Source organism: Marmota flaviventris, chromosome 19 (genome assembly GCF_047511675.1).
Source record: "Marmota flaviventris isolate mMarFla1 chromosome 19, mMarFla1.hap1, whole genome shotgun sequence".
NCBI classification, from domain to species: domain Eukaryota; kingdom Metazoa; phylum Chordata; class Mammalia; order Rodentia; family Sciuridae; genus Marmota; species Marmota flaviventris.
In genome coordinates, this window is record NC_092516.1 from 22,845,904 (window position 1) to 22,873,153 (window position 27,250).

Genomic DNA, 27,250 nt, shown 5'->3' on the forward strand with positions numbered 1-27,250 from the left:
TGTTAAGCTAATTTTGTCTGGTTCTTTGGAATCATCTGTGTACCTGGAAAGCTCTTTGTTTCCTCTTGAACTTAGTGCACAGAGTAAAGAAAGTGGATACTGTTGTCATTTGTGTCATTTTTTGAGGATTTTTTCAGGATTTCTTCCACTTTATAGCTAAAAATACTGAGGGTCGAAAGTTAGTATGTAGGTAGTGATTTAGTAACAGGCCTGGAAAGAGGAGGCTTGCTGGTTGATTTCAGAGATGTTGCTACAGCTGACTTCTGATTTTGAAGCCTGTGTAGCTTTCTTGTACCAAAGCTTAACTTTTGAAAACATGAATTGATAGCATAGGTTGAGCATGGAAATTGAGCAATTCTGTTCGTCATTGCATTCGTAAGTTAACTGTGTGGCAATTAGTAGACGCTGTTTGTGTGGGCTTTTGTTTGTGTGCTTTTAAGGAAAATCTGTCAATAGATCATTTTGTACTGTTTATTTAGAATTTGGTTTTCCACAGTAGTTGTTCACATTCGTTAAATTGACTCAGCAAGTTAAATAGATTTTACAGGTCAAATTTCAAATAATCAGTTTCAGCCCAGTAAGTCATTATGTAAGGAAACTGTAGCTAGGAGTATAAATTCAGTCTTTAAAATTCATTTGGAATATTTAAGCACCGATAAATCAGTACTAAGTTTTACAGAAGAATTTCATACTTCTGCGTGGGTGGGCAGTTTCTCTAGTCTGAGCGCATGTGAATGTGTTCATGACATCAGGTTTTGGCTTCGGAGAGAAGTGCCTGCTCTGCAGGGATCAACATTTTATAAGTGTGTAGTTGACAACATGCCAGAGGACGGATTTTTTGTAGCTCTCAAAGGCATTGAATAGAAGTGTATTTTATATCGTCAATTATAAATTATAGCAGTGACTTTTTTTAACCTTATGAATTCTTTATTTTACATGTCCATTTTCCTCAACTTTTTAGGTTGAAACATTTCAGACCTAAGGAATAGTTGCAAAAGTAGCACTCAAATACCTTTATACCCTTTACCTAGAGTTACTTGTAAACATTAAAAAAAATTTTTTTGATCGTAGGTGGACACAATACTTTTATTTGTTCATTTTTTATGTGCTGCTGGGGATTGAACCCAGTGCCTTATGCATGCTAGGCAAATACTCTACCACTGAGCCACAACCCCAGCCCACTTGATGTGATGTTTGCTGTATTTCGTTTGTACATGCACAAGCTGTCTTTCCATTCAGTGCATTCATACCCACATCCTCCCCCCACCCCGCGCGCACGCGCGCGCACACACACACACACACACACACACACACACAGTTTACTGTATCACCTGAGAGTTGTAGCCCTCATGTTATCCCACCTCTTACTGAAAAGGGGCATTATCTCATGTAACACAGCACCATTGCCACACCCAGGAAACTGAAGCACTGATGTAATTACTATTATTAAAACAGTGCATATTCACATTTCTTCTCTTAGCCAATAATGTCATTTTAGCTGAGGTTTTTTTTTCCTCTGCTTCATGATCCAGTTAAGAATTGTGCATTGCATTTAGTTGGCATGATTCTTTCATTTTCCTTACAACAGTTTTCTTAGGCTTTGTCTGCAACATTGGCCTTGTGACAGTGATGTTGATATTTGAAGAATCTAGGCTGCTGTTTTGAAGAATGTTCCTCAGTTTGGAGTTGTCTGATTAAATTCTCATGATTAGATTCAAATTAAACTTTTTTTTTTGGCAGAGTTGCTTTAAGGCATGTGTCTCAGTGCATCACATCCTTATTATTGGTGCTGTTAAATTGTATAACTTGATTAAGTTGATATCTGTCTGATCTCATATCTTGTTCCCAACAACCTGTCACTTAACTCCTTGAAGTTAAAAACTTACTTTAAAGGAGTTTCCTAGTGTATATAGCTTATTTAGACCTCCATAAAAGACAGATATTGTATTCATTGGCCTTTTTTGGGACGGGGTGGGGGAATAATGGGGACTGTACCAGACTTTGTTGATGTTAAGCAGTGTTCTACCATTAAAGTACCAACCAGCCCTCACCCGCATTTTACTGAATAAAGGAAGGCCTAGTATATATTGGCATATACTCATATAAATGGGTAAAAAATTATTTATATGAAAGAACATCAATGAATGCATTAGCTTCTGCCAGCAAGAGTGTACAAGATGCAGTTCTTGTTTAAACATCTGTTCTTCTCGTAGTTTAAACATAGATTCATTAAAATGTATGTTAAGGGACTGGGGGGTAGCTCATTGGTAGAACAGTTGCTTAGTATGCATGAGGCCCTGGGTTCAGTCTCTGCACTGCAAAAAATTAAATGTATATGAAAGAGAATTTCCCTTCTCTTCCTATATCCTAGAAAAGGCAGCTTATATTCTTTGGATTCTTGCACTAACTATTGACTGAGTAGTGGGGCAGTAACTTGGAAAGGCCTAGGATGAATCTATCAGGGAATGGAATATTCTCCATGATAGAGGGACAGGGTTTGTTTTGGAAATGAAGTTGTAATAACAGCACCTGGGATGGATCCATTGGCTCTGAAGAAAATTGACATTTGTACTTTTCCCCCATTCTACTGTTCCTAAAAGGAATGTCTTAGTGCCTTGACATCATAGGTACAAAATGCTCCTTTGAGAATATGGGGAGTTGTAACTCAGTTTCTGGCAAAGATTGAAGGGAGCCTTGTGATGGATTTCCTGATTAAGTAGACACTGTTTGTTTGGTTTATCATGTTCAATTTTAAATGAACCATATCACATAATACTGTTGTCCTTCCTGGATTGGGTTCTTTTTAAAAATAATATTGCATGTGACCTGAGTCCAGTGTGATTATTGGGCAAAGCAGTACATTTGTGAAATGGTAGCCATTTGTTGAATTACTGCTAGTATTTGAGTAAGCTTTGTGTGCTGATGACCTTGGGTCATGGTAAGTCCCCGTGATAAGCTTCTGCCAGCTTTGCTGTATTTGTTGACTGGGGGAATCACCCATCTGTTTGCCTCACTTTTAAAGTTTTATCATTGCCATTTTCATCGTCTAGCTCCACTCCTATTTTAAGAATATATAGTATTCCCTGTTGCCCATTATGTCAGATCCAGACTACCCAATGTGAATTTCTGGATTCTGATTATTGGTTTCCATTCATCTAATCCAGTCTCATTTTTCACTATTCTGTAGTTATCTTCCAGTTTTAGTTAGACTTCTTACTGTGTGACCTGGAGCTGATTACTTAATCTCTGAGTCTCAGCTTCATTATTTATAAAGTAGGGATCATACTAATAGCTCCTGTGTCACAGGAATTTTAGTGAGAATAAGGGTGATTATCTTTTAATAATAAAAGGGGCTAGGGTTATAGCTCAGTGGTAGAGCACTTGCCTAGCATGTGGCACTGGGTTCAATTCTCAGCACTGCATATAAATAAATAAAGGTCCATTGACAACTAAAAAAATATTAATAGCCTTTATTTATAGAGATCTTAGTAAGTACCAAGAACTGTACTAAGTTTCTCGTTAGCAGTTTTATGAGGTAGGAAGAGGTGGTAGTGGTAATGGCTAAAGTCATAGTAATGATAATAATAGCATTTATGGAGCTTACTGTTTTCAGATACTCTTCCTGTTTCAGTTTAATCCTGTGTACACTTGTATTTTATAGATAGGAAACTTAAGCATAACTATAAAATAACTCCCAAATTCACTTAGCTAGTGCATGATGAAGTTTGGTTTAGAATCCAGGCTGCCCTTCCAGATTTGGAATTATCCCCATTTCTTGTTTTAGAGGGATATACTTAGAAATTGATGCACTAAAACTTACACACCTTATACGTGGCAGGGCTGGGTTATGTACCCAAATATGTCTGACTTCAAAATTGTGTTCTGGATTGGCATACTACACTGGCTCTAGGGTTCTGAAAGTAAATACTTTCTGATGTGATATTGTAGGGTACATCAGTTATAATTTGACATGTCACATTGCTGTGTTCAGTCATACATGAAAGATGATAGTTTGCACTGTTTGGTTCTCAGGTGCAACAGGCTTTTAACGACTGCCCGATGTAGAGACTCTTGAGTTGACAGAGGATGAACACATTAACGTTTTGTGGATGTCTCACAGGATTCCTGGCCATTGCTGGAATTCCTGGTGGATGTTAGGTAGGACACTGTATCAGGCAGATCATTTCTGTTGGCCAATGGGAAGGGGCCCTGGGTTCAGAAGGGAGCGGCACTTGGTTTCTCCAGGCATCTCTGGCACCCACACTGTCACTGTTCCTTGAACCCTCTGTCCTCTATGGTCTTGCCCTCCTGTTCTTCCTGTAGTTCATTTCTCCATGCTGTCCGACCGCCTTCACTTCCCAAGTGCTGAACTCCAGCCTACGTGGATTTGGAATAAGTGTCGTGTTTTAGTCACCTGCCTGCTGATGGGTGTGTGATATGCTGTGGCTATAAAAAGGAGAGTCTGCTCTGAAATTGTCTTCAGCCTGATAAGACGTGTAGGACTTAGGACGTTTCTCAGTTTTAGGTTCCTGAACTAGATGACTAGCTCTTGATAACAGAATTATTTTACAAGAAGAACGCTCAGGAAGGCTGTGAGCCTGTACTGATGATGGCTTCTTTTCTTTTGCAGGAAGGATGCAAGCTCTGCACTGCTCAGTAACTATGAGGTAAATAGCTCTACAGTGGGTCATTCTCTTTCCTTCCTCATTGCTTGCCCTTCGATGTAAGGATTATTGATTAGAAATCATTGAATTCATTTGGATTTTCCGCTCTAAAACAGGACAATTGGCACTATCTGGTGGACCTTGAAGTATGCTAAGCTTGTTACTTTGGGGAGTCTGGTAAACTTTGGTTTATAATAGGTCCCTTTCCCTAAGTCCCAGAGATTGTAGGTCATCTTTTGGGATGCCCTCAAGGAACAGAAGCATTTGTTTTAGAGCCATTTCTGAGTGCCCACACAAGTTTCTTAGTAAAACATTTATACCTTTCTTTTTTAAAATGTATTGGGGATTAAGCTCAGGGATACTTGACCACTGAGCCATACCCCAGCCCTAGTTTTTGTATTTTATTTAGAGATAAGAGTTTGATGGAGTTGCTTAACACCTTGCCATTGCTGAGGCTGACTTTTTTTTAGTTGTAAGTGGACATAACACCTTTATTTTATTTTTATGTGGTGCTGAGGATTGAACCCAGTGCCTCACGCATGCTAGGCAAGTGCTCTACCTCTGAGCCACAACCCCATCCCCACTGAGGCTGGCTTTGAACTCGGATCCTCCTGTCTTAGCCTCTTGAACCACTGGGATTACAGGTGTGCGCCACTGTGCCTGGTTTATGCCTTTTCTTAATTATCATCCTTGACTTATAACATGCTTATGTTACTTTGATCTTTAATAGTCACAAAGGTATTAACGTCCTCATTTTGAAAGTAAGAGTTCAGTCAACTCACCATTATGAATAATTTAATAAGGGATTAACAGGTTTTTAATTTTGGGGGCTTGAGGGTAGAGCTGTTGGTGAAAGACAGGAAAGGGAAATATAATGGTATTTTCACCTGCCTCCTGCTTTGCCTGGATCTTGTTTGGTACTAGCAAAACCATTTGATGGGTTAGTGCCAGGTGTAGAATGAGCCACGTCAGTTTTCTACACATCCCATCAAAGGCCAGACTTGTGGAGATGTGGAGGAAACCTGGGTCTCTGGCTTATGCTTGATGTGTATGCAGAATAAATGCAGTTGGGCATGCTGGTCTTAAAGGTTAACCCTGCATGACTGCTGCTTGTGATAGGAATGCAGTGGGGTGAGGCCAAGCCATTGGCTCTCAGGAATCTCCATGTCCAGCTTGGATTTGGTGTGGTGTTTGGGGGGAACACAGCGTTCATTGAGTCTTGTGCCACTCTTTCTGAAAGGACTAGTTGGTAGGAAGGGTTTGCGTTGCACCCAGTTATGGTCTCTGAGCCTCTGTTGCCCTCACCTTTCTGGTGGAATCTCAAACAGGAAAGACAGACCACCCACCCCCATTCCAATACTAAGGCAGATATTTTTTCTTTGTGGGGAAAGTTTACTATTTAACATCTACAGCATTTTTAGATTTTTATTTATTTAGGCGTGCTGGGACTGCACCCAGGGCCTCATATAAGCTAGGCAACTCCCTGTCACTGAACTACACTCTCAGCCCATCCATTTTTTTTAAAGAACTATCACTTGCCTCAGAATTTTTTCTTTTTTTCTTTCTCTTGTTTTGGGACCAGGGATTGAACCCAGGGCCTTGCACATGCTAGACAAGTGCCCTACCATTGAGCTACTTCGCCAACAATTTTTTTCTTATAGAAAGAGATTATACTAAATATATGTATTAGGCAGACTCCTTTTAAAAAAATATTTATTTTAGGAAGATTTACTTTGGAATAGTGAATATGGCTTTGAGATCAAAATCAGTAATGTAGTATATATTGATAGGAAACATTTGAAATATTTTAATTAAACTAATGAATGTATTCAGTGTAGATAAAAGAACGCTTAAAAATGTCACCGTGGGCTGGGGTTGTAGCTCAATGATTGAGCACTTGCTTCGCATGCATGAGGCACTGGGGTTCAATCTTTGGCATCACATAAAAAAAATAAATAAAAACAAAGATATTGTGTCCATCTACAACTAAAAAAAATGTTTAAAAAAAAAAGTCACCTGCTTCTGGGATGCATTTGCTCTAAACCAAGAGTTGAGAGGCTGGTTTATGGGAAGTAAGGAGGTATTAGACTTTTTATTTCCCCTTGAAACCTTGTAGTAGGTACGTTTCTCAGATTTACAGGAATCTTTTGTGTGTCTCTTGCTAGGTGTTCCAGTTACTAACTGATCTGAAAGAGCAGCGCAAAGAAAGCGGGAAGAACAAGCACAGCTCTGGGCAGCAGAACCTGAACACCATCACCTACGAGGTGAGCCCGGCTGCTAAAGCCCGCCTAAGCCACCGCTGGGAAGCGGTGTACTCTGCTGATGGCTGGCTTCTTCCCTGATTGGAGTGGGTTGGCAGTAACCCAGGTTCTGTTGTTTAGAGAGGGAGTGGAGTGGAAGACTGCGTTCACTTGTAAACATGTTGTACCTTTGGGGCTTTCCCCCTGAACCTTCCTCAGATTCAGCGGTTCCCTGGGAGTAGGCTCAATGAAAGCCATCATTTATAGTTATTCCGTGTTTCAGGGAAAGGATGCAGATGAAAAGTGACCAAAGGGCTGGGGAGGCAGTTTTGTGGTAGTGTGGGAGGCCATCCTCGCACGTGATTTGAGTTACCTCGCTGGCTGGGTGAGAGGCGCTTAGACACAGCTGTGTTAGAGCCTTCTCCACCCTTTCCCATGTCCGAGGGCTTGTCCGTGCAGAGGCATGCCTGGCCACTGCCCTGAAGACCCAATCGTCGCCTCTGACCTTGGGATGCCACCCGCCTTAACCTTCACTGGATGGGAATTTCCCTTGAATTTTTCGTTCCGCAATAAAAGCCCACTCCCTGGCGTGTTCTCTCTCTTTCGCTAGTCTCTTCTGTAAACCTCGCCACCGCATTAGGTGGCTGGAGACGGGAGCTAGGAGAAGCCATCTCAGAGCTGGTATTAAAGGTAATGAGAGTCTTGTCTCTTAAAACTCCCTAGCAATTACTTATGAATCGAACCTTCTTTCATGAAGCCAGCGCTGGTCGCGTGGCAGATGGTAGAGCATATACCTAGCATGTATGAGGCCCTGGGTTTGATTCCCAACACTGCATTTAAAAAAATCTCTTATTTAGCCAGGCACCATGGCATATGCCTGAAATTGTAGCTACTTGGGAGGCTGAAGCAGACGGATTGCAAGTTTGAGGCTAGCCAGGACATCTTATGGAGATTGTATCTCAAAATGGTAAATTTAAAAGGGTTGGGGATGTAGCTCAGTGGTAAAACACCACTGGTTCAATTTGCAGTACTGGAGGAAAAAAAAATAGCCAAGAAAAGAAGAAAATGGGAGCAAAGTCCAGGATATATACCAGACACAAAATTTCCATTGTCTTCTCCCTTGGTATCAGGACATGATTCTCCAGAAATCATTATGTGGCAATGTGCACAGAATATTGCCAACCAGGGAAGCTCTGGCGAACCTTGAAATCCAAAGTTGTTGCAAGCAACCAACTTCCACCCTAAAGCTGAGAGACTAGACCAACCTCTGTCCTAAGTCACATAGTTAAAGAGTATCTACGGTGCAAACCTAGTCTGGTGGTACACGCCTGTAATTCTAGCAACTTGGGAGGCTGGGGCAAGAGGATCACAGGTTGAGGTCAGCCTCAGCAACTTAGTGAGAAACACTGTAGCTCAGTAGTAGAACTCCCCTGGATTCATTCCCCAACAAAACACACACACACACACAATTGTCCACTGTGAACCACGGGCCCAGGCAAGGGTACTCCCATTAGGTATAGCATTCCAAGGACCTCAAGATTACCTTCTGGAAGCCCAGGACAAAGGCCAGAACAGAACTTTTCTTTTTTCTTTTCTTTTCTTTCTTTCTTTGTAGGTGAGCACACAATATCTTTATTTATTTTTATGTGGTACTGAGGATCGAACCTAGAGCTCACACATGCGAGGTAAGCACTTTACCACTGAGCTATAGTCCCAACCCCAGGCCAGAGCTTTTCTTTGGGCAATGCTAGCTTCTTTATACGCACAAGATGTGATATATTTTATTGCAGAAAGCTTAGTGCTGAGGGCATAAAGAAGAAAGCAGAAGCCGCTCATCACATGCTGGCTGGCTGCAGGTTTGCCTTGTTCTCTCCAACGTGTGCTTTGTCCAAAAAGAATCTTTCTTGTCTTTTCATTCTATTTCCTTTCAATTCTGATTTTCTTTTCTTTCTGTTTCCTTACAATTCTGATTTTTGCCCCTGTAGAGAATTTGGTTTTAATTGTCTTTATTTCATCTTTCCAAAGACATTACTGAGTTTTATTCAAGTTGTCCTAATGATTTTCAGGGAAAATAGAGGACTTGGCACTCCCCTCCTCACCCTCCTCACCCTCCTCCTGCGGGTTGTGCAAAACTCCATCCCTCCCGTGTTTGTTCATGTTCTCTTTCATCACATAGTCCTCTATTTCTTAGAAGGTAGTGTTTGTTAGTTTTTTGACCACATTTCAAACCATTCAGTGTTCCTGCTCTGTATACTTAGATTAGTTGAAACTTGCTGCCACTCTCTTTTTCCTTAAGTTCTTATGTAAGAAAGTTATGGTAGTAAATGTCTCGAGGCTTGTGATACTTGATAATATTTATTTCTAGTGTTTTTGTTTTGTTTTTTTGCACTGGGGATTGAACCCAGTGCTTAACTACTGAGCCTGAGACATATCCCCAGCCCTTTTTTATATTTTATTTAGGGACAGGTCTTGCTGAGGCTGGCTTTGAACTTGCGTTCCTGCTGCCTCAGCCTCCAGATCCCTTGGGATTACAGCACGCACCACCATGCCTGGCTTATTTCTGGTGTTTTTAATTTGAACAACAACTTGTCTGAATATGAAGTTCTCGGGTTTTATTGGTGATCAGAGAAAAAGTTCAAAATGTCCTGAGTTTAGTTGCAAGGGTTGGAGGATGGAGTGGAGTAGAGGTGGAGGCTCATCAGTGGTAATTTAGGGCCAGCACACTCCTGAAAGGATGCTGAAACCTGAGCTCTGACGCCTTCCCCACCCCTGGCCCACCACATGCTGTTTGCAGTGCCCTCCATCCAGAAGCGGCAGATTTTCCCAGCTCTTCCTCGCCTCTCTCATTTGCAGCCAGTGTAATATTAATGCAAACAGCTATGCTTCCCTATTTTTGTCATAAGAAATATTCTTGTGGCTGGTATACATTGGTCAGTGGTGGAGCTCTTGCTTAGCACAAAGACTACCCCAGCCCTACAACAAAAAAACAATAGAATAAATGCTCTGATCTGCTGGATATTTCTTAACTGCTAACTAGTTCTGCTGCTGGTAGTTGTGGGAACTTGTCCCAAGACCTGGTTTTTTTTTTTTTTTTTTTTTTTTTTAGGGGCTAGCATTTATAATAGCTCAGTAAGCCCTTTTATTTTAGAGCTTCCTGGGTCTCTCTAGAGTTTTGGTTTAACATAGGTATTATATTAGGCAAGAATCTAAGACTGATGTGATTTTTACAATTTTTGAGAGATTCTTTGACACTTAAGGCTACTATTTGTTTTTAGGTTTGAAATTCCTCTCAAATTATGTCAAAGTGGGGTTTCCTCTTCAAAAAAAAAAAAAAAAACTTTTTATTTTAAAATTATTTTGCAGTAGAGTTACAAAGATAGTATTGGAAGTTCCATAGACTTTTCCTCCTAGTTTTCTCTAACATTTAACATCTTAACATAACTAGAGTACTATTATCAAAACTAAGCAGTTAACATTGGTATATACTATTAAACTAAGGATTTTATTTTTATCTCCGGAGTTTTTCCACTACTATCCTTTTTATGTTCCAGGGTCTAATTCAGAATACCATTTTGTATCGGTAAGATGACCACAATTTAATTACAAGGATGGAGAATGGAGAAGGGCAGAGACAAGGAAATTCGTCAGTTAACAGCTGTGGGGATTCCAGTTCACATTCCTGAACAAGTGTTGAAACATGTACTCAAATCCCATCCTAGCCACACAGGGCCCTGGGCCCTGTGTAAGTTTGCAATTCCTGGGCTTCTAACCCCAACCAGTCCAGCAGCATTGGCTCTCCTTGGGCTGCCCTCCTGTTCCAGAGCTTCCTGATTTGATGCTCTGCCTTTCTTATTTTGCAGCCAATCTAGGTTCACTGTAAACATCTTAGGCTTTCCTTCCCTAAATTTGTGTCCTAAAAATACTCTTGGCTGTAGGTCTAGTGGACGTGTTTTCTACTTTTGTCTGCTTTGCTGCTGGTAGTTGTGGAGATGTGTCCCAGAAAACAGCACCTTTTTTTGCCTGGCATCTGCAACAGCTCAGTAAGCCCTGCTTTTTCAGAGAACTTCAGTCTCAAGAGTTCTCACTCAACAGTATTTAGTTAATATGTCTTATTAATATTCTCCAATCTTAGTTCTTTTTTTTATTTTCCATGACCCTGACGCTTCTGAACAATAATGGTCAGGTATTCTGTAGAATGTTCCTTGATTGGACTGATGTTGTTTCCTGACTAAACTGAGCTTATAGGGTTATCACCGCATTATGTTCACCTTTTAGGTAGGAGATAGGTCAAATTGTATTATTTTTAGATTTTGATCTTTATCTTAAAGTAAGGAAAAAAATGATAAGTTGGCATCTTGGACATATTCTTCTGGCCTTTGTGGGGAGAAATAGTCAAGAGGAACAACAGGGGAAGATGAATGTAGTTAGAAGACTATTAAATAGTGTAGGAGACAGGCTGTATTTGCTTGAACTGGGGATGGAGCACTAGAGAGGCAGAAAAGGAGATAAATTTCCGAGATGTTTCACAGGTGAAATTACAGAGGTTATGGCTCTTGAGGGAAGAACCCTGCAGAGTTGACGTGCCCTTCTCCTTGTGAGACTTTGGGGTGCCTGGCACAATGTGATTTTACCGATGATGTTGACACTGATCACTTGGTGAAGATGGTGTTGGCCTGGTTTCTGCACGGTAAAGTGATTTTCTCTCCATTTCCTTATTCTCTTAGGAAAGAGTCCCTGTCTCGTGCCTTCAGGGGAAAGGGGATTAAGCATCCCCTCTTGAAGGGGAGCATCAAAGAATTGGGATGTGTTAGAACCAGCACAGCATTAGCAGGTGTTTGGAGAATTGCTCTGAGGTGTGCAGATGTCCACCTGACCCTTAACTTTAGACAGTTAACTTAGTATTCATCAAGGGGTCTTTCCTGCAGTGATTATCAACTGAGGTACAATTGCCTAATGGTGATTTTTCCCCCCTCCTTTTTTTCTATAAGAAAAGTTGTCTGTTATTTATTCAATTGCATATATCCTGTGATAGTGGGGAATACATATTTGGTCTTCATCTCTATTTCTAAATAACTCAAAATCCTCGGACTCTTTGAAGATTATTTTTGTATGCTAATGAGTTGACTGATATCTGTGTCCTCTAGGTGGCTTAAGAATGGGGCTGATCACCAGGAACCCCAAGGCAGGATTGGGGGCTGAGACCTTCATCCTACACTGGCTCTGGGGAAGAGAGAAGAGCTGAAGGGTAGTTGATCCCCAGTGGCCTGTGTGTTCATCAGTTATGCCTATGTAGTGAAGCGTCATAAAAACCCAGAAGGATAGGATTTGGAGGTTCCAAAAGCCGACTGCAGCTTCCTGGAGGGGAGTGCCATAGAGAGCTCCCTGCCCCTCCTCTTGTGCCTTCCTCTGTGCAATTTTTCATCTCTTATCTTTTATCCTTTATAATAAACTAAACATTAAGTGTTTCCTGGGTTCTGTAAGCCAATCCAGCAAATTAATGGAACCCAAGGAGGGTTGTGGCAACCTGAATTTCTAGCCAGACTGTTAGAGGCACAGGTAAAACAACCCTGGGCTTATGAAGGGGAGAGCAGGGAAAAGGCAAGGGCTGCTGAAAACCACAGGGAGCCTTACCTGATTGCCGCAGTCTGGCTAGGCACAATTCAGGAGCCACTTGTCAAAAGAAACGAACTTTATTTTTAGAACACACACACCAAACCACACAGCTCCTCAGGAAAAACCTTCAGAGCCCAACTGCCACCACTGGCTTCCCACAAGCCTCTCAACCTCCCCCACTCCTCCTGCTCTTGAGGCTGATTGGCTGGGTCGCGTGGGCAGAGCCAAAAAAAGTCCCCCAATGAGCAGCTCTGTGGTCTGAAAGGGCGGGGAAACAGCCCAATGAGCATCACCACAGAGGAGCCAATCAGTTGGCAGCTAGAAGTTTGCTGGGGCCGCTGTGAGCCAATCATCAGCTGGCAGCTGGAAGTTTGCTGGCAGCTGGAAGTTTGCTGGGGCCCCTTCGGCTGTGGCTCTCAACACCTGATAAGCACCTGGAGGCTCTCTATGTCCAGCCAAGGTCACATTCTCGGCAGAAAAGCTGTTTCAGGGTCTTGTCACATTCTATCAAGTGGCATGGACCTTCCCTTATCTCAGCCCCCAATCACCTTGGCAACTAAAACATCAAGACCCTCACAAAGAAAGCTTGCTGAGGGCCTTTCAAAGGGGGGCAGGAAACTGAGGCAAAAGCAGGGGGAGTCAGTTTTCTTAAAGTCCCCGACTCTGAGCACCACACCATCCTCTCTTGGAGACAGGCAGGTGAGTTCAGTCCAGGCAGCTAGTGTGCTATCAGTCAAAAGTAAAGAGATGGGCCTGGGCAGAGTTCCCTGGAAACTGCTCTGACCCCCGGCAACACTGGAAGGCAGAAGGCCTTCTGTCCCTCTCCTCTCTGAGAGGACCCGCTCTCTCCCTTCTAACAGATTCAGGCCTGTTACCCTGGAAAGCAACAGCCGAGCAGTCTGGGGTTTGGAGAGCCGGCCTGCAGGGTCGAGCCCTCAGTCTGAGGCCCGAGGCTCCCTCCAGTAGGCAGCATCAGAATGTTGGATTGGGGGACACCCAGTGGTGTTCACTGCTGATGTAGCCTTGCGTACTTGGTAGCAGGAAAAACCATATGTACCCTGGACGTTTACAAGGAATTGAGTTTGTTTTTTCCTGTACAATCCATAGAGTCTTATGGTGATTTTATTCTTCGGGTTCCCTCTTTTAAAAACATTTTTTTTTTTTGGTCTGAAATATGGTAACATAATTGTCAGATTGAGTTTTTGTTTCTCTTTTTAAAAATGGAATGAATTTTCTTCTAAAATTTTGTTGATTTCTCCTGTTCAACTTCACACTCTCCCTTCCTATTATATGAAGATTGGTGTTTCTGAAGACATTTATTTATAGAGGATTCTTAAAACAAAATTTCAGAATACTAATTTTTAGCTATTGCTCCCTTTTTCTCAGTAGGTTTCTTTGTTTTTTGTTTTTTGTTGTAGACGCTAAAATACATATCAAAAACACCGTGCAGACACCAGAGTCCTGAAATTGTCAGAGAATTTCTTACAGCAATGAAAAGCCACAAGTTGACCAAGTAAGTGAAGACCAGCCGAGTGGACGAGAGGGACACGTGGTGAAAGTGAAGGCTTCCCAGGGCTGCCCTTACTACTGTGTGGCTACGACGCCCTGGGATAAAACAGCTAAGAGGTGTACAAGTGCTTCGGGAGCAGGGACAGAACCTCATGTTTGTCTCAAAGTCCTTCTTGGGGTCCCAGTTCACATGGCCTAACCCTCTACCTCCTCCGAGTGATCAGGCCAGATTGGATTGAAAGGTTCACAGTAAGGTCATTTGATACTTGGGTTGGTATGAGGCAAAAGTGCCTATAATGTTCTCTCTGCTCTTGCTGTGTCCAGTTACTTTTGGTCTTTCAGCTTATAAAAATTAACATCACTATAAATCGAGTTTACATGAGAAAAAAACTACCTAAGTTTTCTACACCACCCCAGCACTAGTTTTTATCAGTTAAGACTGGGAGGGCTTAACACAGGTATCTCCCATCTTCAAGGGATTGTCTGTCAGGTAAGGCTCCCTGTGATCTTCAGGGGTCTTCCTGCTCCTCTGCTTACCCATTCATGGCTGACTAGCATATGGGTGGGGCCTTTAAGGACGTCAGTCTCTAAATTCTTTTAGGGTATTTGGGCCTGATTCAGACTGACTGCCTCCTGCTGGGAGAGAGTGAAGTTGGGGGAGGGCCATGGGCAGTCCAGGGTTCCATGTGGGGGTGGGCTGGTGATTGGACAGGGATCCTGCTAGGACAACAATAAGAAAGCAGAAAAGCATTGTTTTCTACAGACAGCACAGAAGCAATCAGTTTTACCATCCAGTCCCTGGAAACCGAGAAGATAGTAACTCACTGAAGCTTATGGTGGGGTCCAAAATATCATTAATTTTAATACTAGTGCTGATGAATTCCAGTAGCTTTTGTTGTATCATTCAGGGTAATGGATGATTTTCTTTTGGAGGGACAGTGTAGTGTTATTTCTGGCACACAGTTGCTATACAACCAGTAAACTAAGAACGCTCCTCACCTGACCTCTCTCCTTGAAAAGAACTCTGAAGACAAACATCTTGCATGTGTGTGTATGTGTTATATATATTTTATTTTTCACTATGGTAAAATATACATAATACCACTTTAAGTATAATATTGATAAGTATTATATAGCCAATATCTAGAACTTTCTCATCTTCTGAAACTGAAATTCTGTGTATCTTAAACAGCTCCCCATTTGCTCCTTCCCTGTCCCTGGCAACCTTCATTCTTCTTTCTATTTTTGTGAATTTGACTCCTTCGTATAAGTAGAATCATATAGTATTTGTCTTTTTTTAAAAAAATATGAGTATTGTTTAATCTCCCTTATTTTTTCACCATTTTAACTGTTTTTAGGTGGGTGTTAGGGGTAGTAAATGTATTCACACTGTACAGTTTTCACTGCCATCTATCCACAGAACAGTTTCCATCTTTCAAAGCCAGAGTTCTACCTGTTTAAACAGGACCCCTGCCCTCCTAGCCCCTGGCAGCTGTCACTTTGCATCTGTCTCTGCACCTGAGGACCCCTGAGTCCCTCCAGGGAGTGCGTGTGTGCAGTGTTTGTCCTTGTGCCTGGCTTGTTCAGCTTAGTGTCTTCAAGGGTGTCGTGTTGCTGCTTGTGTGGACACTTTTTTTTTTCTTCAAGGCTGAATGATATTCCATGTTATATATAAACCATATCTTGTTTATTCAACATCCAGTATGTATACCTGTATACATCAACTTCTGTCTATTGTAAATAATGCTCTTAGAAACATGGGTATACAGTTAGCTCCTTAAGATCCTGCTTTCAATCCAGGTGCAGTGGCATTCACCTGTAATCTCAAAGTTCAAAGCCAGCCTCAGCAAGTTATTGAATTCCTAAGGAACTTAGCGAGACCCTACATAAATACAAAAAAGGGGCTGGGGCTGGGGCTCAGTTGTTAAGTACCCCTGGGTTCAATCCCCAGTACCAAAAAAAGATAACCCCGTATTTATTTATTTGTTTGTACTAAGGATTGAGCCCAGCAGTGCTTTACCACTGAGCTGTGCCCTCGGTCCTATCTATCTATCTATCTATCTATCTATCTATTTATTTATTTATTTATTTGAGGCAGGGTCTTGTTAAGTTGCTGAGCGTCTTGCTAAGTCATGATCCTCCTGCTTCAGCCTCCCAAGTGGCTAGGATTACAGGCACCCAACTCTTTTTTTTTTTTTTTTTGAGAGAGAGAATGAATTTTTAATATTTATTTTTTAGTTTTCGGTGGACACAACATCTTTGTTTGTATGTGGTGCTGAGGATCGAACGCGGGCCGCACGCATGCCAGGCAAGCGCGCTACCACTTGAGCCACATCCCCAGCCCCCCAACTCATTTTTTTTAAAAATGTTTTTAGTTATACATGGACACGATATCTTTATTTTTATGTGGCGCTGAGGATCGAACCCAGTGCTTCACATGTGCGAGAATGAGTCACATCTTCCTGGTTGGGATAATTTTAAGTAGTGTCCTGGGCATTTAAAATATTATATTTAAGTAGTTGAGTCTCTGACTTCTGTTAAGCCTCTGGTCGATGTTATTCTTCCTGTTGGAGTGAGCAGTCAGCCCACTTAGGCTCAGACCTCAGGCCAATCTACCTTCCAAGGGCAAGGATTGCCGCATCTGCTCAGTTTCTGAAGTCTGGGCTGTTTTGGGTCTTATTTTGCATGACGGTTTGATTTGCTCAGTGGCAGTGTGTTTTCTCTGCTGGTGTGGTTGTCATTGGGGCTGCCCTTGGGGTGCAGCAGGGAGAGAGCAAAGAAAGGGAAACGGGGCACTTTGCACCTGAAGGTCTCTTCCTGCTGCTGTTTCTCTGCTGGGGAGTTGCCCTTGAGTTAGGAAATTCATCTGGATTTTCACACCGGATTTCTCTTGAAGTTTTCTTAACTACTTGTGAGCCACCCTAGGTCCAAGGATCTAAGAGGAGTGTGGGTAAGAAATTCATTTCCATACTCTCCCCAGTTGTTCTTTATCTGTTGTTTCCCTCAATCCACCTGCTTTGGCTTGCTTTACAGAGTCCTCAGGCTATTGCTTTTATATTCTGTCCAGAGATTTTCACTGTAATCAGTGGAGAGACAGGCCTTAGTGGGCTTATATCATCTTGTCTACAAATTTTTTTTGTCAGTACTGGAGATTGAACCCAGGGCCTTGCATATATATACTAGGTAAGCACTTCACCATTGACCCACATCTCCAGCCATTTTTTCTCCGTTGCCCCCCCATCCCTACCCCTCCTTTCCCTTTCCACAGGGTCTTGCTTAAATTGCCCAGACTGACCTTGAACTCAAGATCCTCCTGTCTCAGTCTCCTGAATAGCTGGGATCGCTGGCATGCACCACAGAATAGCACTCACTTTGTAGTAGAAGTCTTTTTTTTACACAATAGAAATCTTAATGGTTGATTTTTAAGGGTTTTTTGTTGTTGTTTTTTCTCAGCTAATTGTCTGGCTGTGTTTAGCTTCCTAATCTTCCATCTTTTTCACTAAATATGGATGTGGCTACGGTTCAAGAAAGCTGCAGATAGAAATAACCCTGAAAAGTGATCCTTGACTGCAATCTGCGTAAGTTTGGAGGATTAATTTTAGCTCTGTTTTCCATTTGAACCCCAAACTGAGGATTTATAAAGTCCTTTGTGGCCTTTTAATCTCTGCCTTTTATTAAATTGGTCCTATAGGGCTCAGGATGGTTTCAGTGGTAGAGTACTTGCCTAACATGCCCTGGGTTCAATCCCTAGCATTGCAAATAATAATAACACAACAATAATAAATAATAAATTGGCCCTCTGACTACTAGAGCAGAAGCTGCAATCAGGGTTGCACAATACAGGAGAGGGAGCCAGCAGACTTTTTTCTTCATGGCTAGGTCCTGGCTCCTGGCCCCAGTGCCTAGTGACCCAGGGGCTGCTTACCCAGTACCATCAAGACTTATACCATCTTGTGCTAGTCAATGCAGTTTAAGAGCGGAATTCCATTTATAATAGGAATTGCTGAAGTTCCCTTTAATTTTTGTATCTGAGTATCCCAAATAAGTTTTGTTTTTTTACCATTGGCTCAGGGAAAGGAGATCCAAAATGTACCCATAACAGACCTGGTTCTATTAGTGTAGCTGGGGCTCCATTAATTTTCTTAAATCTCTCCACTGCTAGAGTCCTTGAGGGTAGCAGAGGAACCATGTTTCATATGGCTTCATAGTGTTATTCAGCAAAATGATAGGGTTGGAACTTAACTCAAAATCCCTTTGATAATATGTTTCACGTAATTTTTTTCTACAGTGTGTTACTTCCCCTCCCAGAACATTTGTTTCTTTAACCTTTTTACTTTTTGCTTGAGGCATTTCGTCCTCAAGGGACTGTCGCCTGGTTTATAGTCCAGCTCTCATTCTGAGATAGTGATGTCTGCCAGGATCAGAGAGGACTTTCCTTTACAGCCCAGCTTACTTAGTCTGTAAAGAACATTAGAACCCCTAAAAGGAATCCTGTGCTCAGACTACTCTAGGACTTGATACCACATTTGGGACATATACCTCTAGGACCAGAAAAACTCAGGAGTAAATGGGTAGATGGTTAAGTTTCCCTAGTATATAGAGTCTGATTACCCTATCTGCTTTTAGAGCATGGATCCCTGTCCCATGTCTTCACAAAGTTCTAGACTAGTCTTCTTCCATGAATTCTGGAAGTCACATTCCATAGCTTTCTTTATCCTTCAGGTTTTATTTTTCTCATGCCAACTTTGTCTTTGTTACTGGGAATGCAAAGATGAGTACTTTATACAGTGAAGAGTCAGTGCAGGGACTGGGGATGTGGCTCAGTTGCCTACCATGTGTGAAGCACTGGGTTCGATCCCTGGCACCGCATGAATATTAAAAATAAAAAATAAAGGTATTGTGTGGAAAAAAAAAAGAGTTCAGTGGTAGTGGGGACACAGTGAAGAGATATTGCAGGGTCAGAATTTGAGCTTATTTTGTTTGGAAGAAGTGGCAGTAGCTTTATTATAAAGAAGCCAACCAGATGCAGGTGAGGAAATGTTTCCTCAGCAGGGGGAGTACCCCGAGCTGAGTAAGACATGGACTCAGAAGGTAGCTGGGTGACTTCTTCCAGTGTGGGAAGTTTGGGTAAATGGGATATGCGCTCTTAGGGAGAGTAGAGCGCTATGGCATAGAGACCGGCTGAGACCAGATTTCAGGTGGCCATCAGGGTTCATACCAAGACATGTAGGGAGAGGAGGGCTATATGCAGGATACTGGGGTGATGCTGTTTGCCATTTATTTATTTAGGTACTGGGGATTGAACTCAGGGTTGCTTAACCACTGAGCCACATCCCCAGCCTTTATTTTATTTGCTAATTTATGTGTGGTGCTGAGAATTGAAACCAGAGCCTCGCACATGATAGATAAGTGCTCTACCTCTGAACCACAACCCCAGCCAATCCTCAGCTCTTTTTATTTATCTTTTTTTTTAATATTTATTTTTTTTAGGTGTAGTTGGACACAGTGCCTTTATTTTATTTATTTATTTTTATGTGGTGCAGAGGATCAAACCCAGGGCCTTGCATGTGCTACACGAGCACTGTACCACGGAGCTACAACCCCAGCCCCAGCCAGCCCTTTTTATTTTTTATTTTGAGATGGTCTCGCTAAGTTGCTGAGGCTGGCTTTGAACTTGTGATCCTCCTGCCTCAGGGGATTATAGGCAGTGGCACACCAGCTTGTTTATGCCTTGTAAAAGATAGATAGAAAAAGTGGCAGTCGTCTTTTGACAGATGCCTTTGTCCTACAACCAATAGGTCAAAGTGGCCTTTAAAAATGGTTAGGAGCCCTCAGACATCTTAAAATAGATACCATCAATCCTGGGCACAGTGGCACATGCGTATAATCCCAGTGGAGTGGGAGGCTGAGGCAGGAAGATGACAAATTTGGAACCAGCCTCAGCAATTTAGCAAGGCCCTAAGCAACTTAGCAAGACCTTGTCTTTAAATTAAATATAAAAAGCTATGGGGATGTGACCCAGTGGTTAAGTACTCCTGGATTCAATCCCTGGTACCAAAAAAAAAAAAAGAGATACAGTCAGTCATGTTTGCCTTGGGAGTGGGTGAGAGGGAAGAGTTGGAGACATCTGGTCTCCAGTCTTCAAGCCTGGGTGTTTGGCTCTTCACCCATATGAGGAGTACAGAGGGCTGTTGGTCTGTCGGGTCACCCAGGGACATGTCCAGCTCAGAGGGTCTGAGTGGAGATGTGCTGTCAGCACGGAGGTGTGGCTCTCTTCATGTACCTTGAAGACATTGGATTTTGGGGGCACGAACTGTAGTAGCTGTTGAGATTGTGAGGTGTGGGTGAGGAACTTGGGGGGAGGGTCAGAAGGTGCAGGGTGCATTGTGGGATGACAGAGACAAGCAAGAGAAGAGGAACCCAGGGAGAGGGAGAACTGGGGAAGAGTGGCACTGTGGGATTCTGGGGAGAGACTGGTCAGCAGAGTCAAACGGCACAGTCAGAATAGACTGGAGATAACTGAGTGAACTGAGAAGGCTATAGAGATGGTGGGAGAGTTTCTTCTGAGCCTGTAGCACGCAGGTCTGTGGTTTTACTCCAGCAGTGCACGGCTTTGTGGTATGGGACAGGAATTTCCTTGGTTGGCCCAGAGTTGGGGGTCTTTCAGAGTGTGGCATTGAGCTTTTCCAGGAGTTCAGAGCCTGGCAGAATAAGGACAGTTGGAACTGCGTTCTGCTGCTTTGGCTGATTAGGAGAGGAGATACTCTTTTGTTCCGCTATACCTTTTTTCTGTTCCTATTCTTTTTTTTTTTTTTTTAAATCCATACTGTTGTGTGGTTGCAAAACAAGAAATTCAGAAAAGCCACCATAGTTTTGTTTTGCACAAGGGCTCAGATTCCATCTCACCTGGGCCTTCAGCACTGCCTCTGGTCTTCTCTCGGGGCCTCACCTCACCAGATTCTCTGCAGCATCTGGTCCATGTTGTCCTTCACTCCCAGCCCTCCCGGGGTCGCTTCACTTGTGCTTCCCTAGAGGTGGTCCAGAAAGCAGTCACACCTTTCAGAGCCCCTCTCCATGTTCCTGTGATCTTGGTGGAGCACCAGCCCACAGTCATTCTTCAGTCCCTACAACCCAGTTGTCAACACCACTGATACCAGTGAACTGCTTACACAGACCGCCAGTGACCTCTTTGGGCAAATTCAGTGACTTCTTCACTATTAACCTCCTTACTTCCCTGCAGCACTTAACATTGCTGGTGATCCCTCTGTCTTGATAGGTCCTCTCTGGGCTTCCCTGACACCACCCCAGGTTGTCTTCTCTCCTGGCCCTGAAGTGGAGGTGTTCTGTGCTGCTCTGCCCTGGGTCTTCATGTGCTCCACAGTTGGTTTTGGGTCACAGTGTGGTTTCACTTATTAACTTTCTTTGCATGTCTAGATCTGGTCTTTTTTTTTAGTTAATTCTAGACCAGATTTGATAAACTCTTTGACAGACACTTATTCATAATAGTCATTAAACTTCTGCAAACGCAGTTTTAAATAATTTTTTTCCCAAGCATTGAGGCTAACCTCGACTCTCCTGCTTCCTTTACCCTGCCTCATCCTCACTCTTGCTAGGCAGGTGGCAGATCCGGATGATTCTTCCTGAGGGTGACCAGGAGCATTTTGTGTGTCAGGTTCTCACTGCCATTCCTCCTGCTGCTGCTGCAGGGTTCACAACCTCACCTTCTCACCTGGGAGTCTTCCAGTGGTTTCTGCATTTGTCCTGGAACTGCTGCCAGCACCAGCCAGAGTGCGGTGTTCCTTTCCTTTTTGCCGCTCAGTTCTACAAAGTAGCGTCCAGCCTCAGTCTCGTACATTCCTAGCAGCCTAAAACTCTGAAAACTTTTACTGTTCTGGGTATTCACCTTTGTTCTTGCTCTTCCATCTCTTTAGCCTAGAAAATCCTTCAGGGCCCCGTGCAAAGGTCATCTGTTTTGTGAGGTCCCCTTTTTGAGTCTACAGTCAGTAAGGGATTAAGAGGAGGAGAGCAGGCTACAGCTGCCTTAGGAATGGCCACCATTTACAGAAGCACTGTTGTGGGACGGCCTCTTGATGAACACTTTCCCATGTTGTCACATTTCTGCGAGAGTCAGAGGTCCAGAGCTTGAGCTTTGGTGCAGAGCCCAGCTCTTCCTGTACTAGCTGTGTAGCTGTGGACAGGTTATTTCCTGTCTCGGCCTCAGTTGAGTCCAAGGGTTAAATGTGATAGCCACGTGGAAACAAGCAATAGACGATTGCTGCTGACACACTCAGTAGGAGATTATCAGCCCTCATGACCCTCTACTAAGTGCTAAGCTCTGTTACCAACCCTGTTTCACCCGTGGTGGACTGGAAACAGGACACTGAGTGACTTGCACTGCTTCTCCCAGCACGTAGCTGCAGGAGTGACGACTTGTCTTCTCACTCACAGTGTGTCTGAGTGCAGTGAACCTTGCCAAACTGAATCGCAAGATGGGTCTGAATCTCCAGAGTTGGAGAGGGGGAACTTTAGAAATTATTCCTGCACAGGGGTGGCAATTAAAGTCCCCTTTCTTTTGAAGCCCTTTCACCTTTTCAACCCCACCAGCAGTAGCTGTGTGTGCCTTTGTGACAGAAGAGACATGTTCTCTTTCACCCTTTTCTGAAATTTTTATTTTGGAAATTTTCATATAATATAACCTCTTTATAATTTTGTGTATTAATTTCTGTCCCTTTATAGTACTTTTGTTGTTGTTGTTGTTGTTATTGTGTTTTTTTCCTAAGATAGCAGATCAAATCTTAGTAACATTTTGTCTTATTCTCAAAAAGATATTTTCAACCATCTCTAAGTAATGACCAACCAATGTATTTGTTTATTTTCTTTAAATTGGATTAAGAAAGTACTATTTTCTTCACGTTTTCTAGATGAAGCTTACTATGTCAAATGTGGTTTTTAAAACCATACCTTTCCTGTCACTCCATTTCTTGCCATCCCTTCTCTCTGCCTTTTAGGGCCCTGGAACACACCTATGCTGCACTTTCCTGTACCCTTCTCTCATTTTACAGCTGAGCCAACAGGGGGCCTCCTTAGAGTGTGTCTCAGTTCATGTCTGACCAAGCCCAGGGTATAAGAGTCTAAATGCTCTGTGCTTTCTCCTGACAGGGCTGAAAAGCTGCAGCTGCTGAATCACAGGCCTGTGACTGCTGTTGAGATCCAGCTGGTGAGTGAGAATCTTGGGCTCCAGAGTGTTTTCTGGGTCTGGAATCTGGAAGGGCTAAGCAGGAACTGCAGTTGTTTTGAAGAGTCTGCCCAGTCCCCGTTTTGTAAGAGAAAAGCGACCTCACCAGTTTGATCCTAGTTAGAATAGACTCAGGGAAAGTGCAGGAATTGGAGGAGGTTTGATTTCTCCCGTGGAGTTTGGCAGCTCTTTGCTGTCATGTTCTGGGCCATTCTGGCCATTGTTTCTCTGCCTAGTGGAGGTTATCTTCCCCTGTCCCTCCTTTCCTGGTTAGTGGTGCATGTGTATGTTTTCCCACACACTCATCCTCTCTCCTGGCCTCATCTCTTCAGCCAGATACCTGGAAGTCATCTCTCCCCTCATCTCACATTCAGTGAGTCCCCTCTGCTGTTGCTCCCACCTCCCACCTGCCTGTTCTTTCTTCTCTCCCTGCTTCACGGCATTGATTTCTGTTATTGTTTCTTAGCCCTCCTCTTGCAGTTGTCCTCCCCCGTTCTCCCTGCCTCCTATGTGGTCCCCTGCAATTCCTTCCTCTGTGCCATGATCATAGATCATCTTTTAAGCCACAAGTGTGATTGCATTTCTCTGCACAGAGCTATTTGGTGGAGCCAGCATTTGTAAATTCCACATTGGGAATTTGCTTTAGAACTGGGGAGGGCAGCCAGATTGGGAGCCCTGAGGTGGTATGAGGAGACCGTGAGAATGAGGTCCAGTGATAAAGGAGTGACTGATCTGCTGGTACACCGAAGCAGCTTCCTTCTGGGCGTGGCAGTGTGCTTCAGTAAGCTACAGGTACTGAGCAGAGTCTCTGACCATCATTAAAAAAAACTTCAGTCTAGAGAGTTAATACAACAGCAGTAAAGCCATTTCTGCGGGGCGGGTGACGCATGCCTATAATCCCAGTGGCTTAGGAGGCTGAGGAAAGAGGATTATAAATTCAAAGCCAGCCTCAGCAAAAGCTAAGCAACTCAGTGAGACCCTGTCTCTAAATAAAATACAAAATAGGGCTGGGGATGTGGCTCAGTGGTTGAGTGCCCCTGAGTTCAATCCCTGGTACCCTCCCCTCCAAAAAAAGAATAAAGCCATTTCCAAAGTTACTTTTATAGGAATACTCAGCTTTTTGTGAAATTCTCCATAGAAAAATATGCAAGAAAATGATTTAAAAAAAAAAAATAAATAAAAAAACCTATGTTCTCTGGATTCTCTTGTTGCAGTTTTTCTTCAGAATTTTGACTAAAACCCTCATTGTCTTCCCAGAGTTGTTTCTGTTCTTCAACATGTGCCCAAAAATAAATTAGAAAAATTCCTTCCATTAGCATGCCTTTCTGGATGAATTGGCCTTTAGGCTAAATAGAGGTAATTTTTTTAAAGTATCCTCATTATTCTGATACTTTAGACTGTTGGGAGATTCAATTTACAGGACAGAAAAAAACAAAACAGTAAGAAACTAATCCCTGCCCCTCAGGGTCACAGATCACATGTCCTGTCTCCTCCAGCTTTAACCAGCAGCACATGGTACTCAGGCTGAGGACAGATGGAGAAGAGGAGGACAGCATGACCTCATCCCAGAGTCCATAGAAAGTTCTGTCATTTGTTGGTCAGATTAGCTGGACTTAGTGCCCTCACCCTTGTGTAGGAAGGGACAGTGTTCTCTCCACTTAGCCCAGAGGTTTGGAGTGTGGCCCATTAGGTCTCATTCAGAACCTCCCCTTGGTTCCTCCAAGCCGTGTACTTTTGTCCTGTGTATTAATCAGGGTTCTGGAGAGAGAGATGAAAGGATTTGGAGAGTGGGTCATGTGATTATGGAGGCCTAGAAGTTTCACAGATCTGGGGTACCAGCAACGTGGCTCAGTCCATATATGAAGGCCTCAGAACCAGGGAAGCTGATCAGGTGACTCGGAGACTGAAGGCTGAGAATTCAGGGGCTGCTGGCGTGAGTCTTGAAGTTCAGAGACCACAGGACCTGGAGTTCTAATGTCCAAGGATAGGAGAAGACTGTCCCAGCTTCAGGAGGGAGAGTCCATGGCGTCCCCAGCCAGCTAGATGGTGCTTACTGACCTCAAAGGTGGATTTTCCCCTCTAGCTCACACACCAGTCTTCCAGGAGCACCCTCAGAGCAGTGCCTTGCCAGTCCTCTAGGTGTTCTTGGTACAGTCAAGTTGACACCTGAAGTCAGCTGACACAGCTGGAGAGAAGAAAGTCTCTTCTCCCTTCCTCAGAGAGGTAGGCCTTGATCAAAACTCTTTCTGAGCAGTCGGACCGTTACATAGCCAGATTCCTCCCATCCTAGGGTCTAGCTGCAGAAGGTAGCAGGTCATTTGCCAGGGCCTCTAGCCACATTTCCTCACTACAAAAGGATGAGAAGGGAGGCATTCACAGTGGAAATGCAAGGACTGGAGACTTTCTCTGTGTTGAACTCAGCACTATGGGTTCTTCCTTAGTCCAGAAAGTATCCTGGCTCCCAGTGCTTGTTGGTATTGGGTTGGGAGCAGGCATCTTGGAAGCTGAGACTCACTGGTCTGGTTGTGCCTTGACAGTGGCTTTGACATTCTGGTGACTGCCTGTGGCTGGGTCTGTGGGAAGTGGGGCTGTCTCATGGCTTCTAGCACTCCCTGCCCGGCTTAGAGACACTGATGCACCTTCTCTTTGCTTTGGTTTTACCTTGGAGAAAGCTGCAGTCAGAGAAGGTAGTCAGCTGTTGTTAACATAGCGAGAAGTGACTGTTGGGGCCACAGGTTGGGCGTCCCTTGTCTAAGATGCTTGGGACCACAGTGTTTTTCGTTTTGGAATATTTGTGTGTACGTGATGATACCCTGGGGACAAGCCCGCATCTTCACCCAGGCTGTTCATGCTTCATAGCACCCTGTGCTGCGTCTTTGCTGAGCCTCCATTGTAACTACAGGCTGTCACGTGTGGTCAGTGCAGTCTTTTCCACTAGAGGTGTCATGTTGGCACTCAGAAAGGGTTTCACTTGTTTTGAGGAAAGGAATGCATTAGGCTTGGCACCTTAAAATGAGAAACAGCCATGTTTGGAGTCCCAGCCCAGTTGGACAGACCCTGGGGATTAATATAATCATTGTATGTAATAAAAATTTGTCATGACCCATCTGCCAGTACTTTGGATAGCTAACTTAATTTGCCTTTATATTCTGAACAACTGGAAACCCTTGGTATCAGAGAATATTAGTGTGCTGCTTTGTGCTTCCTTATTCAGGCTCTGTTTCTCTGTGTTGGAAGGAAAAGGTGAGGCATGGTGTAGCTGTCACTTATTCCACTGATCCAAGAGCTGTTAATACATTTCTTTCTAAAACTTCTTTGTGTATATTTTATTTAGCTCAATGCAGCTTAGGATTTCTTCTTGTGACTGGGAATCTTGGACTGGAAAAAAAAAGGTTTTCTGACTCTGATGACCCCTGGGGTTTGCGTGCTGGCAGAAGCTTCTGCTCTTGCCAGGTTTGCCATTTTGCTGATAAACACAGCTAGGTGACACCTGATCAGAGTTGCATGTGCCAAGCCAGAGACGAGGATGGAAGAAGGTGGCCTCTCTGGTTTTCTAAAGAAGAAGGCCCCCAGAGGACACATAGCCAGACTTTCAAACCAGTGGGCTATAGTCTGTGTATAGCATCTTTGAGAGAGGAAAATGATTAACCTCCTGTGGAGGCCATGGCATTCTACTGAGCTGCCATTTAGCACCAGAAGACCTCACTCCTACTTGTTGAGCCCAGGTGAAGTTTTTCTTAGAAAAAACTCCCATGTCCTGACTGTGTGCCAGGCTTTGGAGAAACACTGGTATCTGTGATTGGAGGAGGGCTTCCTACACAGGGAAGCACTGTAAACTATTGGGAGGCTCTTTCTCAGCTGTCCAGACCAATGGCTTTACACCTGGAGACATTTTTTTGTTGTAAAATAAATAATCAAATTGTGTGTCTCCCTGCTTCCCTCATTCTTTGGGGGAGTCTATATTTGATTACTGCTGTCACAGGACCTAA

At 43.3% G+C, this 27,250-nt stretch overlaps 1 protein-coding gene across 2 annotated transcripts in view; it reads left to right on the forward strand.

Annotated features, from left to right (window-relative positions):
• The window catches only part of Crcp (CGRP receptor component), a 34,718-nt gene that overhangs the window by 3,592 nt on the left and 3,876 nt on the right, over nt 1–27,250 (forward strand). Inside the window, exons 2-6 of one of the 2 annotated variants that reach the window (XM_071605808.1) lie at nt 6,830–6,928; nt 7,515–7,594; nt 8,520–8,589; nt 13,936–14,030; nt 23,186–23,243. In XM_071605808.1, coding sequence (XP_071461909.1) covers nt 14,008–14,030; nt 23,186–23,243 — 81 coding nt within the window. In that variant the 5' untranslated portion in view covers nt 6,830–6,928; nt 7,515–7,594; nt 8,520–8,589; nt 13,936–14,007. Of the gene's footprint in view, nt 1–4,630; nt 4,668–6,829; nt 6,929–7,514; nt 7,595–8,519; nt 8,590–13,935; nt 14,031–23,185; nt 23,244–27,250 lie in introns of both variants that reach the window. The other variant, XM_027948626.2, reaches the window with a different exon arrangement.